General features: G+C 47.7%; 1 protein-coding gene across 2 annotated transcripts in view; it reads right to left on the reverse strand.

The window, feature by feature from the left end:
* Positions 1-10,841: 10,841 nt before the first annotated feature.
* The window catches only part of FXR2 (FMR1 autosomal homolog 2), a 29,726-nt gene continuing 22,336 nt past the window's right edge, over positions 10,842-18,231 (reverse strand). For both annotated transcript variants that reach the window (XM_035135067.3, XM_035135066.3), the window contains 5 exons: positions 16,059-16,268; positions 14,457-14,657; positions 13,187-13,282; positions 12,970-13,076; positions 10,842-12,306 (listed from right to left, as the gene is read on the reverse strand). In XM_035135067.3, coding sequence (XP_034990958.2) covers positions 12,208-12,306; positions 12,970-13,076; positions 13,187-13,282; positions 14,457-14,657; positions 16,059-16,268 — 713 coding nt within the window. In that variant the 3' untranslated portion in view covers positions 10,842-12,207. The remainder of the gene's footprint in view (positions 12,307-12,969; positions 13,077-13,186; positions 13,283-14,456; positions 14,658-16,058; positions 16,269-18,231) is intronic.

Consider the following 18,231-nt stretch of genomic DNA (forward strand, 5'->3'; position numbering starts at 1 on the left):
CATGGCCAAACGCAGCGCCGGGGCTTATATAGGGGAGGAGGGCGGAGCAGGGCGGGAGACACGCCCCCTCAGCATAGGCCACGCCCCTTCCGCTTTTACCTCCTCGTTCGCCCTCTGCTTTGGGGAGCTCCATCAGTTGGGGGCAAGAGTGCCTCTGAGCACGTGCAGAGAGAGAGAGAGAAGTTGGCAGGCTGCAGGGAGCGCTGTTTGCTTATGATTTCATTGACTGATTGATTGATTGATTGATTGATTCAAAATAAAAAAATCCTTCAGTAGCACCTTAAAGACCAACTAAGTTTTTATTTTGGTATGAGCTTTCGTGTGCATGCACACTTCATCAGATACACTGAAACAGATACACTGATTGATCATCAGATACACTGATTGATTGATTGATTGCATAATTATTTAGTTGGGTTTTTCCCCTTCCAAAAAGAACTCAAAGTGACATCTCTTTGGTGCCTTAGTTGTTGGCAATGTTTTTTTTAGCATTTTGTGTTTTGTTTGATTGCATGCTGTGGTCAGACGCCTGGGGGAGTGCCTTTATTTCGATAAAGGAAAGCAGCAGAGAAATTATCGAAATGGCAATGCAAATGCAATGATTTCTAAATAAGCAAATCTTCCTTTTCTGCAGGGGGCTGGACTAGATGGTCGTTGGGGGTCCCTTCCAGCTACACGGACATGTCTATGACTCCCCCTCTCCTTACATCCCTTGGAACTAGCAGGTCTGGAATTTTTTTGGGGGGGGGGAAGGTGGGGGAGAGAGAACTATTTGCCCCCTCCCAAAATCCACAGCAGGCCAGTTCCTTTACTAAGCCAACCAAGGAAGAGAAAAAACCGCTCCTTGGTGTTAAAAAGTCATAAAAGTCTGTACACTGGTCTGTCTTAAAAGGGAGCGTAGGAAGAGATAGAGGCCTTAATTGATTTGGCCTCTCAGAGGTGCCAGGCGGGTTTCGGATTTCACCCAGGGATGAAGATAAAAGCAAAAACCTCATCCCCATCCACTTTTAAAATAAAATTAAATTAAATCCCAGCAGCATTTTCTGCCTTAAGAGAAACAGGCAGGATCCTTGTAGCAGAGGAGAACAATGTGGAGCAGGCACATCCAACAGATAGATTGTGATCTACCAGTAGATCACTGGATGTCTGTGGTAGATCACTGCTAGATCACTGGCACCCCTAAAAAAGCTCACCCAAAATTTCCTCCTCCCTAAGAAAAGCTGAACTATGACCTGAAGCCCTAAACAAAAATGGGCCTCCCTCCCTCCTAAAAGAAGCTCAACAAGTTTGACCTAAACCCCCCAAAACAGGGCTTCCCTTCCTTAAAAAAACTCAACAGCTTTGACCTGAACCCCCCAAAAGGGGGTAGATCACTCCCAGTTTTTAACTCTGTGAGTAGATCAGAGTCTCTTGGGAGGTGGCCACCCCTGATGTAGAGTGATGTTCATATTAGCAAACTCAGAGATTGATTTTAGAATAGAATAGAATAGAATAGAATAATAATTTATTATTGATTTTAGTTATGTTTCAAAACTCATTAGGTAGCTTTGCCTAGTGGTTGGAGAATCGATCCCATAGTCCAAGTGGTATAAAAACCTCCTGCTCCAACTCTGCCTCAGGAAGAACTTCCTGAAAGTAAGAGCTGTTTGGCGGTGGCACTAGGAAGGTGGCGGACTCTCCTTCCTCTGAGGTTTTTAAGCAGAGGTTGGACCCCCCCATCTGCCAGGGGGTTGGGCTAGATGGGCCTTGGGGGTCCCTTCCGACTCTGCGATTCTATGATGCAGCTGGGGCAGAAGAAGGCCTCCAGGTTTTGCTGTTACAGGTGCACCATGGCGTTCCTTCTCTCTGCAGTGCTCTCAGCAGCCTCTCCTCCTCTCGTTCTTAATTTGGTGCGGGCCTGTTTTCCTTTTGCACATTTCGAACGGAAGAGCACCACAGTCCACAAGTCTTCTTCTTCTTCTTCTTCTTCTTCTTTGGCGATCCCTCATAGCCGAGTAAGATTGTCTTCCATAAACACAGTTTAAACAATGAGTCTGTACGTGACTGTGGAGGCCAATTCTGGATCCACACGTCCTTCCACAGTGGGGACATTGGTTTCCGGATGGTCGTCAATCACGGTGAGGGTTTGCCAAGCGTGCCTTCCTCTTAGCACGTTTCTCCCTTGCGTCCCGAGTTCGATTGTCTTCAAAGCCCATGACACCTTTGGTAAAGGATGTTCTCCAACTGGAGCACTCACAGGCCAGTGTTTCCCAATTGTCAGTGTTTATACTACATTTTTTTAGATTTGCCGTGAGACAGTCTTTAAACCTCTTTTGTTGACCACCAGCATTATGTAACTTTCTATTTGTAAGTTTGGAATAGAGTACAGTTGCTTTGGAAGACGATCATCAGGCATTCGCACAACATAACCAGTCCAACAAAGTTGATGTTGAAGAATCATCGCTTCAACACTGGTGATCTTTGCTTCTTCCAGTACACTGATATTAGTTCGCCTGTCTTCCCAAGTGATGTGTAAAACATTTCGGAGACACCGTTGATGGAATCTTTAAAGGAGTTGGAGATGGTGTTGATAAGTGGTCCATGTTTCACAAGCATACAGTAAGGTTGGCAGTACAATAGCTTTGTAAACAAGCGTTTTGGTTTCCCTGCGAATGTCCTGGTCCTCAAACACTCTGCGCTTCAGTTTGGAGAAAGCCACACTCGCAGAGCTCAGGCGATGCCGGATTTCGGCATCAATGTTGACCCTTGTGGAAAGATAACTGCCCAGGTAGGAGAAGTGATCGACATTTTCCAATTGAGTTGGATTTGTGAGTGGACATCTTGGCCACCTAGGATAACGGCCTTATTAGAAGCCTTTCGCTTTAAGGTTTCCTCCACCTGCAGGCCTGATGCCATGAAATCTTCATTCTCTTCCCCCCTCAGGGCTCATTCACAGGGACATAAGGAAGAGATTACTTTGCAAATGGAAGTAAATGGCCTCCCTGGAGCCAGTTGTTAGGGACAAAAGCCCGGCATTTGAGCAAACTGCAGCCTGGAGGAGAAATGTCCACAGCCGAACCCTTTCCAAGTTGGGGGTGGATGAGCAGAGGTCTGCCCTGGAATACCTGCCTGAGAATGGAGATGGGAGGTGGAAGGGATAGACTCTGGGCAGAATAAAATGAGAGAAGCTTTTTGCTAGATTCCCCCTTTTTAAAAAACAAAAACAAAACACCAACTCGCAGAGAAACGATCAAAAATATATGATATACAGTATTAATTTATTTTAGAGACCACTGTAAGCAGATGGAAACATAAGCAGGATTGCAATAACATTTGCAATGTAGCAAGTACTAGGGAGACAATGAGGTTATATAATATATATAGATTATTGGAAAAGATGCAGTAGAAATGGTTTAATAAAAGGACCCACCGAGGGGAGGTGGGAAGTCTAAGGATTCGAAGGAATCTGGATGTGAATGCTAGTATTCTTATAATTATATACTTGTAAAACCAAATAAGAACTATTTCATATATATATATATATATATATATATATATATATATATATATATATATGTGTGTGTGTGTGTGTGTGTGTGTGTGTGTGTGTGTGTAATTTATTATTTCATATAAATTTATACACTCCTTGTTTGCAAAAAGAAAGGACCCAGAGACTGGGTCGGACATCAGGGGGCTTATATGCAGAATTCATCATGCGAAAGGCTGGACTAGATGAATCCCAAGCCGGAATTAAGATTGCCGGAAGAAATATCAACAACCTCAGATATGCAGATGACACAACCTTGATGGCAGAAAGCGAGGAGGAATTAAAGAACCTTTTAATGAGGGTGAAAGAGGAGAGCGCAAAATATGGTCTGAAGCTCAACATCAAAAAAACCAAAATAATGGCCACTGGTCCCATCACCTCCTGGCAAATAGAAGGGGAAGAAATGGAGGCAGTGAGAGGTTTTACTTTCTTGGGCTCCTTGATCACTGCAGATGGTGACAGCAGTCATGAAATTAAAAGACGCCTGCTTCTTGGGAGAAAAGCAATGACAAACCTAGACAACATCTTAAAAAGCAGAGACATCACCTTGCCGACAAAGGTCCATATAGTTAAAGCTATGGTTTTCCCAGTAGTGATGTATGGAAGTGAGAGCTGGACCATAAAGAAGGCTGATCGCCGAAGAATGGATGCTTTTGAATTATGGTGCTGGAGGAGACTCTTGAGAGTCCCATGGACTGGAAGAAGATCAAACCTCTCCATTCTGAAGGAAATCAGCCCTGAGTGCTCACTGGAAGGACAGATCCTGAAGCTGAGGCTCCAATACTTTGGCCACCTCATGAGAAGAGAAGACTCACTGGAAAAGACCCTGATGTTGGGAAAGATTGAGGGCACTAGGAGAAGGGGGTGACAGAGGATGAGATGGTTGGACAGTGTTCTTGAAGCTACGAACATGAGTTTGACCAAACTGTGGGAGGCAGTGGAAGACAGGAGTGCCTGGCGTGCTCTGGTCCATGGGGTCACGAAGAGTCGGACACCACTAAAAGACTAAACGACAACAACAACCTGAAGTTTTCTGCATTTCACTTCACCTTAGCCGGTGGTGGACTCTCCCGCCCTTCCTTGGAGGTTTTTAAACAGAAGTCGGGCGGCCATCTGTCAAGGGTGCTTTAGCTGTGATTCCTGCATTTCAGGGGGTTGGACTGGATGGCCACTGGGGTACCCCTTCCAACTCGACAGTTCTATGCTTCTGTGAACATTGTTAGATCCGAGATCCTTTCCAGGCGCCAGCTGGACAGGGAAGCGTCTTTGGCTGTATAATAAACACGCTTCCACGCGTCCGGAGTGCTTCTCTTACCATCTGCTCCCAACTGCCCTGCTAGGAAGGCAAGATCGTCTCTGCTGTGGATTAAAATTTACCGCTTGTGTGACCTCGAAGGACAATATATTAAAAATGATATATAGGTGGTGTCTTACCCCAGCCAGGCTAGCAAAGATGTATAGAATGAAAAATAAGAACTGTTGGAAATGTGAATCGAAGGAAGGAAACTTTTCCCACATGTGGTGGTTATGTGAAAAAGTTAAAACTTTGTGGGAAAATATATATAATAAGTTTTTAAAAAGATTTTTAGATACACTTTCCAAAAAAACACAGACCACCACCCAGAGGTATTCTTGCTAGGTATGGTTAGAGATGATATAACAAAGGTGACAAGAAACTGTTCCTTTATGTTACTACCGCGGCGAGAATACTACTCGTTGAAGAATGGCAGCAGAAACTCATGGACCACGCAGAAATAGCAAAATTGACTGGAAAAATCAGAGAACAAGGCAAAGAAGCATTCCAAAGAGACTGGGTGAAATTTACAACATACATAGAAAAGAACTATACACAAATAAAGACACTCACGGGACTGAAATAGACACCATAATGTTTATTAAAAATCATTCATTTTGGATTTAAGAATATTGAACAAACATAGTACAACAATTGAAGGGTGTACACATTAATGAAATTTTGAATCGTATCATTCCATAGTATTAAGTACACATAGAATGTAAACATGACAAATGCGTAAATATAAATAAAATATAGAGAAACAAGGAGGAGGAGGGAGGGAAGGACAAATCTGTTTAAAGTAGTAAGGTTAAAAAGAAATAAGGTATGTATTATGAAGGCAACATTTGGAAAATCTGTAAAACCAATCAAGATGATCCTTGAAACATTGGTGGAGATTTCCTCCCCTTTCCCAAAAATGTTCCACCTGTTTACACCTGCCTAGTTTCTCTTCCCACCCCAAAACTCCAGGAGTGCTATAATCCTCTCAAAAGCCCTGAGAGTGGAGTCTTGAATATTCATTTTTGCTGCAAGGCTTAACAGCCTTATTAGCAAGTGAAGAGAGGGTCATTCCCAGGGCTCTGGCCCACCTGTTGCCTTAAGTTTGATGACTCAGGGGGCTTGTTTTTGAGTCCTGACTTTGGGGGAAAATGCCTTTCCTGTCAGTGGAAGGCAATCGGAACCCCCCACCCCCTGAAAAGCAACAACACCGAGATTGTTATCATTTTATTGCATTTCATAGAATCTTAGAAGTGAAGATTTGGACGGCATCCCGGGAGTCATATGGTCCACCACCTTCTGAAGGGTGTCCAATTCCAGCGTCAGAGATCTCTCACCATCAGAAAGCTTTTTTCTAATGTTTAGTCGGAATCTCCTTTGTTGTCCTTTGAATCCTGTGATTTGGGTCCTGCCCTATGGACAAGCTCACTCCGCCTTCCATGAAACAGCCCTTCACCAATGTGAAGATAGCCATCACATCGCCTCTCAACTTTCTTCAGCCATTCCTCTGAAGTCTTGGTTTCCAGGCCCTCGATCCTTTTAGTCGCCCTCCTCTGCACACATTCAAGCTTGTCAAGATCCTTCTTAAATTTGGGAGCGCAGAACTGCTTTGCTTTTTGCTTTTTTTAATTTTTTAATCTGGCCGGGTCTCCCCAGCCAGTCTGGGCGGCTTCCAACAGAAGAATAAAGCACAATAATCTACTAAACATTAAAAGCCTCCCTGACCAGGGCTGCCTTCAGATGTCTCCTAAAAGTCTGGTAGTTGTTTTCCTTTTTGACATCTGTTGGGAGGGCGTTCCACAGGGCGGGCGCCACCACCGAGAAGGCCCTCTGCCTAGTTCCCTGCAACTTGGCTTCTCGCAACGAGGGAACCGCCAGAAGGCCCTCAGTGCTGGACCTCAGTGTCCGGGCAGAACTGGACACAGGACTCAAGGTGTGGTCTGACCAAGGCGGAATACAGCAGGACTATTCCTTCCCTTGACCAGGACACTAGACGTCTGTTGGTTCAGCAAAGGATCACCTTAGCCTTTTTTGCTTCTTCTTTGGTGATCACTTGTAACCAAGTAAGATGGTCTTCCATAAAAACAGTTTTAACAGTGAGTCCGTAAGTGACTGTGGAGGCCAGTTCTGGATCCACACGTCCTTCCACAGTGGGGACATAAGTTTCCGGGCATGAGTTGATCATGGTGAGGGTTTGCCAAAGTGGCTTCCTCTTAGCATGTTTCACCCTTGCGTCCTGAGTTTGAATGTCTTCAAAACCCAAGTCACCGTTGGTAAAGGCTGTTCTCCAACTGGAGCGCTCGCAAGCCAGTGTTTCCCAATTGTCAGTGTTTATACTACATTTTTTAAAGATTTGCCTTGAGAGGGTCTTTGAACCTCTTTTGTTGACCACCAGCATTACGCTTTCCATTTCTAAGTTCGAAATAGAGTAGTCGCTTTGGAAGACGATCATCAGGCATCCGCACAACATGACCAGTCCAACAAAGTTGATGTTGAAGAATCATCGCTTCAACACTGGTAATCTTTGCTTCTTCCAGTACACTGCTATTAGTTCGCCTGTCTTCCCAAGTGATGTGTAAAAAATTTCAGAGACACCGTTGATGGGATATCTCGATATTTTCCATATTTGATTACTCCTGTCTTGGCCAACCAGACAACTTCCAGAATTTTTTTAAGTCTGCCATTCTGACTTGCCCCATCCAGCGGATTGTTGTCAACACCAATCCTAGATCTAGGGAAGTACTGTAAAAGCCTCAGGCCTGTCTCCTCCTGCCAAGGGACACACGTTCAACTTGGCAAAGGGTCCCCACACCCTTCAGTGCTCCCCCTTCACCAAGCTATATATGGGGCAGGCCACTATTTAAAGGTAAAGGGACCCCTGACCGTTAGGTCCAGTCGTGACCGACTCTGGGGTTGCGGCGCTCATCTCGCTTTATTGGCCGAGGGAGCCAGCGTACAGCTTCCGGGTCATGTGGCCAGCAGGACTAAACCGTTTCTGGCGAAGCAGAGCAGCACACGGAAACGCCGTTTACCTTCCCGCTGGAGTGGTACCTATTTATCTACTTGCACTTTGACGTGCCTTCGAACTGCTAGGTTGGCAGGAGCAGGGACCGAACAACGGGAGCTCACCCCATCGCGGGGATTCGAACCGCCAACCTTCTGATCAGCAAGCCCTAGGCTCAGTGGTTTAGACCACAGTGCTACCTGCACCACTATTTACTTTCACCTTAAACCTTACTTGGAATGGGCTGTGGCAAAGGCAGAGGCTGGCACTCATGCCCAGCCCATGGTGAGACATCTGCAGAGGCAGGAGCTGAACTCCTTAGCCCAGGGGTAGGCAACCTAAGGCCCGTGGGCCGGATCCAGCCCAATCACCTTCTAAATCCAGCCCATGGACAGTCTGGGAATCAGCATGTTTTTACATGAGTAGAATGTGTCCTTTTATTTTAAATGCATCTCTGGGTTATTTGTGGGGCATAGGAACACGTTCATTTTTTTCTTCTTCAAAATATAGTCCAGCCCACTACATGGTCTGGGGGATGATGGACCAGCCCATGGCTGAAAAAGGTTGCTGGCCCCTGCCTTAGCCACTGAGTCACACTTAACTCTGTCTTCCATGACCGGCAAGTATAGGAACAATCCACCCCTTGTGTTTGGGAAGAAATCGTCTGTTGGAAGGATCAAGGAGGAATCGAGAACTTGTGCAGAGAAGGCCGACCAAGATTGGTCAAGAGACTGGAAACTGAGCCTTTTGAGGGAGTTGGGTAAATGTTTAGCCTGGAAAAGAGATATGATAGCCATCTTCAAATATCTGGAAGGCTGTCACGTGGAAGAGGGAGCAAGCTTGCTTTCTCCTGCTCCGGAGGGTAGGACTCGAACCCATGGCTTCAAGTGACAAGAAAAGATTTTCTAACTCAGCATCAGGAAGAACTTTCTGACAGCAATAGCTGTTTGACAAAGGGACGAACTCCCTCGGGAGGCGGTGCTCTCTCCTTCCTTGGAGGTTTTCAAGCAGAGGTTGGATGGCCACCAGTCATGGATGCTTTTGCTGAGATTCCTGCATTGCAGAGGGGGTTGAGCTGGATGACCCTCGGGGTGCCCCTTCCAACCCTAGTTACATGATTCCAACCACATAGCTATATATGTGGTGTGGCTGAGCATTTTAGGACTGCTTGGTGCCAGTGTGGCGCAGGGGTTTGTCAGAATGTCGGACTGGGACCTGGGAGAGACCAGGGTTCAGATCTCCCCACCTGGCCATGAAGCTCGCTGGGGCACCCAGTCACCACCTGTATCGGTCAAACCTACCTCACAGGGTTGTTGTGAAGATAAGATGATGCAGTGAAGAGAGCCACCTTGAGCTGCTGGGGAAAGTGGGATGAAAACACAACTAATCGTTCCAGTCTTGTTCTAATGGTTAACTCTGCAAGTTGCCTTGGGGTGGGGGGGAAGAGAAGGCAATAAATTGATCTACCGAATAATGGATCTATTAAGAGCCATTCGACAGTGGAACGGACTCCCTCCAAAGGTGGTGGACTCTCCCTCATTGGGAGTTTCTGGAAGATAGCTGTCAGTCAGGGGCGCATCAACTGATTGCAGGGGGTTGGTCTGGATGACCTTCGGGGGAACCCCTTCCAACCATACAATTCTATAAAATAATAATATCAGCAGCAAAGGAGGTCATCTATTGCAGTATTTAGAAACGGGCTGGTAAAGAAAGGCCATCCGACTCAGTTTGCTGGCAGGTTGAGAGACAGGGAAAGGAGACCAAGAGGCCCCAGCACAGCCCCCCCCCCACAGATGAAGGGAGGCAGGCAGCCAAACAGGACTCCCTCCCACCCTCCAAGGTGGGAAGGAGAAATGGTTGCTTGGGAAAGCAGCGTAACATCCTCCCAATTGGATATTCCCCCAGGGGTAATGTTGGGGCACATTGACTCTCGTTAACCTTTTACAATGCAGCCAGTTTCAGGTGGCGGGGGGGGGGGAGGAGTGGAGAGGAAGAGCCCAGCCAAGGACAAAGGTGAATCATTATTCAGGTGGTACCAGGAACTCCACCCCTCAAAAATACCTGGTAGTAACCCCCCCCCCAGTTTCTATCTTCTGAATGCGCATTTCTGTGATACTGGAGAGACTGGGGTGGGAGGAAGGGAAGGGGTGGGCCTAGCCCCTTCCTCCTTTACCTGCAGACTTGGGGGGGGGGGGAGAAAGGGTGCTGGGAGGCTTGCAGGCCAATACCAACGGGGGAGGGGGGTGTCCTTTCCAACTCTGCAGTTCTAGGAAAGTCAGGATGACAAGAGTGGAGAAAAAAAGGATATTTCGAAGACAGGGTGGGCTCCCACGATGAGCCCACCCACAAAGTCTCCTTGATTTGTTAATACACGTACCAGAGATTTTTCAGCTAGGGGGGGGGGGGCAGAGCGCCACCTGCAACTCTTTACCTTTGTAAAGGCACTGGCAGGTGCAACTTGAGCCCTGCCAGTGTCAGTTTTGGAACACCACCCAGGGAAAAAGCAGAAAAGCACTGGCCCAGGAAGGCACAGAGACTAGGTCAAGGAGCATCTCCGAGGGCTGCACAGAAGCAGCCCATCCTGGCCGGCGTGTCGGACTAGGACCTGGGAGGTCCGGGTTCAAATTCTGCCCCTCAGCCAGGAAGCTCCCAGTGGATGTCTGCCTACCTCAGGCGATTGTTGTCTATATTTCTACGATTGTGTGATCCTTTCCAATTCTATGGTTTTGAACGTCAATCGTGGGGGCCCCTCCTTCCCAGACAGCGCTCGTTCGAGAAACCACCCAATTTGGTTCTTCCGCAGGGAAGCTGTTAAGTTAGCCAGACCTGTCCCCCCTAGCTTGGGGCACAGCCTCTCTCCACTTGTAAGGAACGACAGGAACCACTGGGCAGGAGCAGGCTGAAGGCTGGGCCAGAACCCCTTCCAAACATGCCCCCCCCTCCCAGCCACATCTCACCCCCATTTCCCCTCTCCATGTGCAGAGGCTGCGGACGTCGGACAAAACTGCACCACCAACTTTGGCAAGACTCGTCGCATTTTATTGAAGGCCTGTGCAGCAGGAGTCACTGGCGGAGGGGCTTCGTTCTCCGTAAGCCCCCCCACCGGGCAGAGAGAGAGAGAGAAGAGAAAGAGAGAACATGGCAGGCAGGACAGAAAGCAACCTTGGTATTTAGGCGTTGTTTTTTTTTTCAAGAGTTGGGTTTTTTATTCTCTTTTTAAATACTGTACAGTGAAAAATAAATAGTCTCAACCGTCACAGATCAAATCCCCCCTTTCCCCCCCACACACAAACACACAAACTCGAAGGCAAGCCGCGCCAGGAGCGACGTCGCCACGTCAGCTTGCGCCCTAAAAGCCTGGCGTTTTTTCTCTCTTTTTGTTGTTGTCTTCCACAGTGTTTTAGAATCAAAGGGGTGGGGGGGAATTAAGAAAAGGATTACTGGTCTGGGGTGGGCCTAACAAAGCAGGTGCCTCGCGTCCCCCGTTTCCCCCTAGCACAGCACAGCCTCGCCCGCCTCCTGGTTTGCAGGAGAGGCTCCTACCTCTCTGTGGCCAGAACCCACTTTGGGGTGGGAAAGGGGCGCCTAGCCCAAAACAACCTCAGGACGCCCGCCTGTGCCCTCCTGGGCGGGCCAGCCCTCCTGCTTCGCTCTCCCGGACGTGACCTCGCCTTTGATTTTTAACTAGTCAAAGAGGAAAGGGAAGGAAAAAAAACAAAGGCAAGAGCACTCTGTGCTCTTGTGCGGTGTGTGTGTGTGTCTGTGTGTGTGTGTGTCTGCATCGTCATCAGAAGGCACAGGTTTCTCTCCCCCTCTCCTTTCTCCAGTTTTGAATAGCCAGTTATTTTTATTTTTCTCTCTTCACATTTGTTTCTAAACAGAAAAAAACTTTTATAAGTCACCAAAAACAGATGCATGTTAAGTCATAGTAGTTTTTTTTTCCCCCACACTGTGTGCGCCTCCAAGAAAAGGGTGGGGGGTTACGAGCTCAGGTAGCGTCAGAGATCCCCCCCCCTTTGACATAACAAGAGGGCAGAAAAGAAAGAGGGGTTTTGCTTTGAATTTTTCACTGCCCTGTCTGGCTGCCACTGCTGAAAGCTTAACCAGGATGTGTTAAGAGCTGTGGTAAAGAAGAGAATCCCATCTTTCGCAAGCTTTTAACGAGCGCTAGATCATCATTACCTTGGGATTCGGGTCAATTTGTTTCATTTCATTTCATTTTTTAAAATAATGGTTTTGTTCTTAAACAAGAGACTGGTGTGGTGTTTATTTCGTTTTCTCTTTAAGATGTTGCAAGCAGGTGGAAAGTAGGGGTCGTTTTCGTTTCAGAGGAGGGTTCGGCCGGCTGCGACTTGGGGCAGAGGCCCCCGCACGCATGCGAGCTTAGGACACGCCGTTCACCAGGGCAGCCACCTCCTCGCTGGGGGCGGCATGCTCCCCGTTCTCCGTAGGCCCGTTGACAACCTTGCTGGTGGTCTCAACCTGGAAGAGAAGCCACAAAATGCAAACCGGTGGTCCGCTTAGCGGGCCCAGCAAACTTGGGAGAGTCATGGCTGCAACCGGCCTAAATCGGTTTATCATTTCCATGAAATTGTCTTTCATGCTGACAATTTTTCTTCAGGTACGGTGTTTATTTCTTGGACGGAAAAACCCTTACCTGAACAGCTGCTGAAACCTTACTTAAAAAATTAAAAAAATAAAGCAAAACAACTATTATTTTTAAAACACGTTTAAAATAAACTTCCCCCAAAATGGCTATTCTCTCACTTCTCCACCTTCTTCTTCCGCACTCCGTATAATAAAGGACATTATTGCACCTGATCAGAACTTCACAAAGGTGTCAAGCTGACACAGCATCAATATGCAATATCCAGTTTCACCATCACAGGATTCCCAGTCTGGACTGAGGAACAGGCTCATAGCAGCTGCGACAACAAGCCTGAATTGGTTTCTCTGGCTCCCCGCACCCCAGACCCAGCCTGCCCCCCCACCCCAAATATTACAAAGAAAAACCTCTTGCTGCTTTTCTCAGAAGCTGCCAAATTTTTGTTCCAGGTGCCCCAAATTGTGGAACACACACACACACACACACAGTCTTCTGGGGCACGAGGTACAAAGCTCTCCAAAAACATGGCCTTCACTCACCTTCTGCTTGGGTGCGTTTTCCTCCGCCGACTTCTCTCGGCTCTCTTTGCGCGGTGGGTGCTGACGGCTCTGAGACTCCGCCCGGGAAATGTAATCGGCTACGGTGACTGTTGGCGATGGGGAGGGAAAAGACCCAAGGTCACGCACGGAAAAGCCCAAGCAGGGGGATGGCGCAGAACCTTCTCCAAAGGGAGAGAGAAAGGCCAAACGGCAATACCTGGCTGGCGGTCCCGGCTGATGGAGCCGTCCACACGGTTGCCGCGGTTGCGTCGGCGCCTGCTCCGGTTCCGTCTCTGCGGTTTAGACTCCTCCTCTGACAGAGAGAAAAGGCAGGACAGACTCAGGAGGGGTAGGAAAGTTGCATGTCAACCTGATTGACTCCTGCATGGTTAACACCCCCCCCCCAGCCCCGTCCCCATGCAGCCTGCCAATGGGCTCACGCTGAGCTGTGCCTTTGCACAACCCCAAGACCTGTGATTCCTGAACTGCAGGGGGCTGGACTAGATGGCCCCTGGGAGCACCTTCCATCTCCACAGTTCTGCTATACTATTACAGTGGAACCTTGGTCATTGAACGCTTCAGAAGTTGAACGCTTCGGCTTTCAAACGCAGACAACCTGGAAGTGAATGCTTCCATTTTCAAACGCGCCTTGTAAGTCAAATGGCTTCCAAGGTACGTTCCTCCATTTTTAAAATGGATTTTGTGCCTCGGTTGTTTATTGTTTGGGAAGCTGAACGGTCTTCCAGAACGGATTACGTTTGACAACCGAGGTTCCACTGTATTCTCTTTCCTGGGTAGTCACAGTCAGCTCAGATCCCATCAGCTTACATTAATGTTAATGAAATATTATTATTTCATTAATAATAAAAATAGCTCTCCATTTGTCCTAAGGGTCCCTGGGTGCGTTACAGCATTAAAACACAGACAAGATTAAAAGCAGTTTACAAAAAGATCACAAAAACAAGGTGGGTCTTAAAAATATACCCCTCAAGTGTCAAAGGCCAGGCTAAAGAGGTGCGTAAGGATTTATGGCCCCTTTCGTCTCATTGACAACGGCACTCAACTGGCCAAACGTGAGAAGAATCAGACCCTCAGTTCCAGCCACCACAGGTGCAACTTTAAAAGCAAAGTAGGCCCCTTGAGGAGCAGCACTGGATTTCTTTATTTACAAAGAAATTTCTACATTGCTGTGTTGCAAAAATGTGTTTATAGTTATTTATCTCATAAAATTTGTACGACTCTTGGTTGTAAAGAACAACAACAACCTTAAAAGCGGTTTACAAAAAGATTAAAAAAGTATTACAGCCATACTTCAAAGCAGGAATAGGAAAGTTTTCAGCAAGTGTTTAGAAGCTGGCGGGGAAGACAGGTAGGGGCTACAAGAACCATGTTAGACTGACCCACAAACCCCACCTTCCACATCATTCTCCCAACTCCTAGCTCTTCCTGATCCCCACAAGCTATGGCCTGCCCCACTCTCCACTCACCCAGGCCGTTCTCATTGACAGACATGTTGTCCGACTCCAGGGCTCCATCCATCATGGTGGCGTCTTCGTCCGTGCGGCGCCGGCGGGACCGGCGCCGGCGGTTGCTGACAGGCTGCGACTCACTGGCGTCCGTGTCCGCAGTCTGGTCGGTTTCGGTGTTGTCCAGCAGGCTGTAAGGGTTGCTGTCGGGGTCTTTCAATACTGCGGAGGGAAGAGGCCGCCCGTCAACTGTCTTTGTTGTGTAAGGTGGTGGGGAGGCCAAAACTTGATGCCCTCCCCCTCGGCCCCCCCCCTTCCCAAGGCTGGAGAAGCGAGGCACCAGGCTTGGTGGAAGAGGTGCAAGGCTCTGGGGCAGGGTCCTAGGGGGCCTCCTGTCTCCTTCCCAAAGCTGGGAAAATGCAAAATAGGCTTTGGGTAGGAGGATGGAGGACTCTAGGACCCCGTCAGAGGGTCCTCACGCTGCCTTCCCAAAGCCTTGCTCACCTGGCTTTGCGGAGGCAGTACCGGTATTAGGGCGTCAAATGTTGCCGAGGGCTGCCAAAAAAAGGCCTCAAAGGCTACCACGTAGAATTGGAAGGGACCTTTTACCACATGTGGTGGACTTGCCCCCGAGTGAAAAGCTTCTGGGACAAGATATATAATGAGATGAAGAAAGTGTTTAAAAACACATTTGTTAAAAAACCAGAGGCTTTTCTACTCGGAATTATAGGGAAGGAATTGCCAAAGAAAGATATCACCTTTTTCTTGTATGCCACAACAGCAGCAGCTAGAATTGTACTAGCAAGGACTTGGAAATCAGAAGATTTACCAACGATTGATGAATGGCAACTGAAGTTGATGGAATACATGGAACTGTCTGAACTGACTGGGAGAATCCGCGACAAGGGAATGAAGACGGCAGAGGAAGAATGGGGGAAGTTTAAGTTATATTTGGAAAAGAATTATAAGATTAAAGATGGACAATAAGGGAAGGGGAAGTACAATGAGGCTATAGATGCAAGAGTTTAAAGAAGAAAGGAACTAGTCTTATAGTTTAGTAAATATAAGAGGTAAAGTTTATAAGTACAAATTTATAGAAAGAAAATAATTGTAAACAGTTATAATGTTTAGATTTTAGAAAATGTTAAGAACGAGGAAGGCGAGAGCGCTGTATTAGGTATTAATAGAAACGTGGAAGGGAGGAGGGAGGAAGTCACAGGTTTAAGAATTCTACTAGTAAATGTTAAATAGAATCTTTTTTCTTTTTTCTGTTTTATATATTTTTATTTCTTGTGTATTTCTATCTGTATTTTTATTTTGTATTTTTCTTTTTATGTCTATTATAAAACTAATAAAAATTTTTTTTTTTTAAAAAAGGCTACCATGTTAAACCACCCTGTCCTAGGCCTTTGTCCTAGACAATCCAGAGCTCAGCAGCTACTGATGGGAGGGGAGGTGTCTTGTAGGCTGTTCACCCACCAGGTCGCAGCAACGCTTGAATCCAGCTGGCCACCCAGCCCAGCAACATCCTGCTCGGGGTTTGGGACACAAGAGTGATGGAGCACCCCCCTTCCCGCTTTCTGGCCGCGGGGCTCCCAAAAAAGGCTTCCGCTTCTTTCATACCTGAACTAATGGAGGAGCTGTTGTACTTGCTGCTGCCTCCACTGCTGCTACTTCCGCGAGGAGCCGGAGCAGGGCCCCGCCCCCGCCCCGCCCCTGGCCGTCTGCGGCTGTCCTCCGGGCGGGGGTCACGGTCACTGAGCTGCGGGCACTCGTAGTCCTCTCTCTTTTCCGACTCTGTTTCCGAAGCGTTGGACACATCCGAGTTGGTAGCTAGGGAGGCGAGGCGAGGAGAGGAAAGAAAAGAAAAGAGAGGGCCCAAGTGGGAATTTAAGTGGCTGGTCTTAGAGCAGGGGCTCCGGTGAGCTGCTCTCAGCAGCCACCCCACCCCTTTTAGAGTCTGAATGCTGCAGGTGAACCTGCGCAGCAGGGGGAAAGACTGGTGTCAGGGAGACGGCTTGCCTTTGGGCAGGAGGCCGCACTCCCTGTTTCATTTAGCAAAACCTCTAACTGCTTTACAAAGAGCCTAGAAGTATTAAATGTCAAAATATACTAAATGCAGTAAAAATTTCTACAAATGGAGATCAACATGCAGCAAATTTGTTATAATAATGCCGCACAGCAAGCAGAATAAATGCTCCTAATCTTCAACATAGGCAAATGAGTTTTTAAAGGTAAAGGTAAAGGGACCCCTGACCGTTAAGTCCAGTCGCAAACGACTCTGGGGTTGCGGCGCTCATCTCACTTTACTGGCCAAGGGAGACGGCGTTTGTCCGCAGTTTTCCCGGGTCATGTGGCCAGCATGACTAAGCCGCTTCTGGAGGAACCAGAGCAGCGCACAGAAACGCCGTTTACCTTCCCGCCGGAGTGGTATCTATTTATCTACTTGCACTTTGACATGCTTTTGAACTGCTAGCTTGGCAGGAGCTGGGACCGAGCAACAGGAGCTCACCCCGTCATGGGGATTCGAACTGCCAACCTTCCGATCGGCAAGCCCTAGCGCCACCTGCATCCCAAATAGGTTTTTAAGAGATGCTTCAAACTTCCGACAGATGGAGCTTCCTGAATCCCTTACGGCCGCGAAGGTGTCCCATAATCAAACGGTTGTAACCCAAAAGGCTCGCTTCCGTGAAATTTCCAGGTGGCAAGCACACCGGCTGAGGCAATGCTTGCACAACTACGTTTCGCAGACAGAGCAATGAACTTGGTTGTCAACAGAACCTCCCCACCCCAAGTAGAAGATATTCATTCCCAATCCAGACAGAGGCACCCCTAAACACACTCACAGGCAGTTCGCTATCCTGACCCAACAGCCAGCACTGTGCACAGGAGCTTCTTCCCAAACTGCTAACGTTCTGCCCTCCAGTTGTTCTGGAGGGAGGAGACTGGACCTTTTCCCACTCGCCATTCCTGCTTCCAATGCTAAACAACTGATCTGATGTTAAACAGCCGATTTGGTGGGAATGGCTGATTTGGTGGTATGCTAAACAGCTGATTTGGTGGGATGTTAGCAATGTGATACAAAGAGCTCCTCCATGTGTGCAACCCCAGGTATTCTGGGCACAGTCATAGAATCATAGAATCATAGAGTTGGAAGAGACCACAAGGGCCATCCAGTCCAACCCCCTGCCAAGCAGGAAACACCATCAAAGCATTCTTGACGTATGCCTGTCAAGCCTCTGCTTAAAGACCTCCAAAGAAGGAGACTCCACCACACTCCTTGGTAGCAAATTCCACTGCCGAACAGCTCTTACTGTCAGGAAGTTCTTCCTAATGTTTAGGTGGAATCTTCTTTCTTGTAGTTTGAATCCATTGCTCCGTGTCCGCTTCTCTGGAGCAGCAGAAAACAACCTTTCTCCCTCCTCCATATGACATCCTTTCATATATTTGAACATGGCTATCATATCACCCCTTAACCTTCTCTTCTCCAGGCTAAACATACCTAGCTCCCTAAGCCGTTCCTCATAAGGCATCGTTTCCAGGCCTTTGACCATTTTGGTTGCCCTCTTCTGGACACGTTCCAGCTTGTCAGTATCCTTCTTGAACTGTGGTGCCCAGAACTGGACACAGTACTCCAGGTGAGGTCTGACCAGAGCAGAATACAGTGGTACTATTACTTCCCTAGATCTAGATGCTATACTCCTATTGATGCAGCCCAGAATTGCATTGGCTTTTTTAGCTGCTGCATCACACTGCTGACTCATGTCAAGTCTGTGGTCTACCAAGACTCCTAGAT

The sequence above is a fragment of the Zootoca vivipara genome, chromosome 12 (genome assembly GCF_965207765.1).
Source record: "Zootoca vivipara chromosome 12, rZooViv2.hap1.1, whole genome shotgun sequence".
NCBI lineage: Eukaryota > Metazoa > Chordata > Lepidosauria > Squamata > Lacertidae > Zootoca > Zootoca vivipara.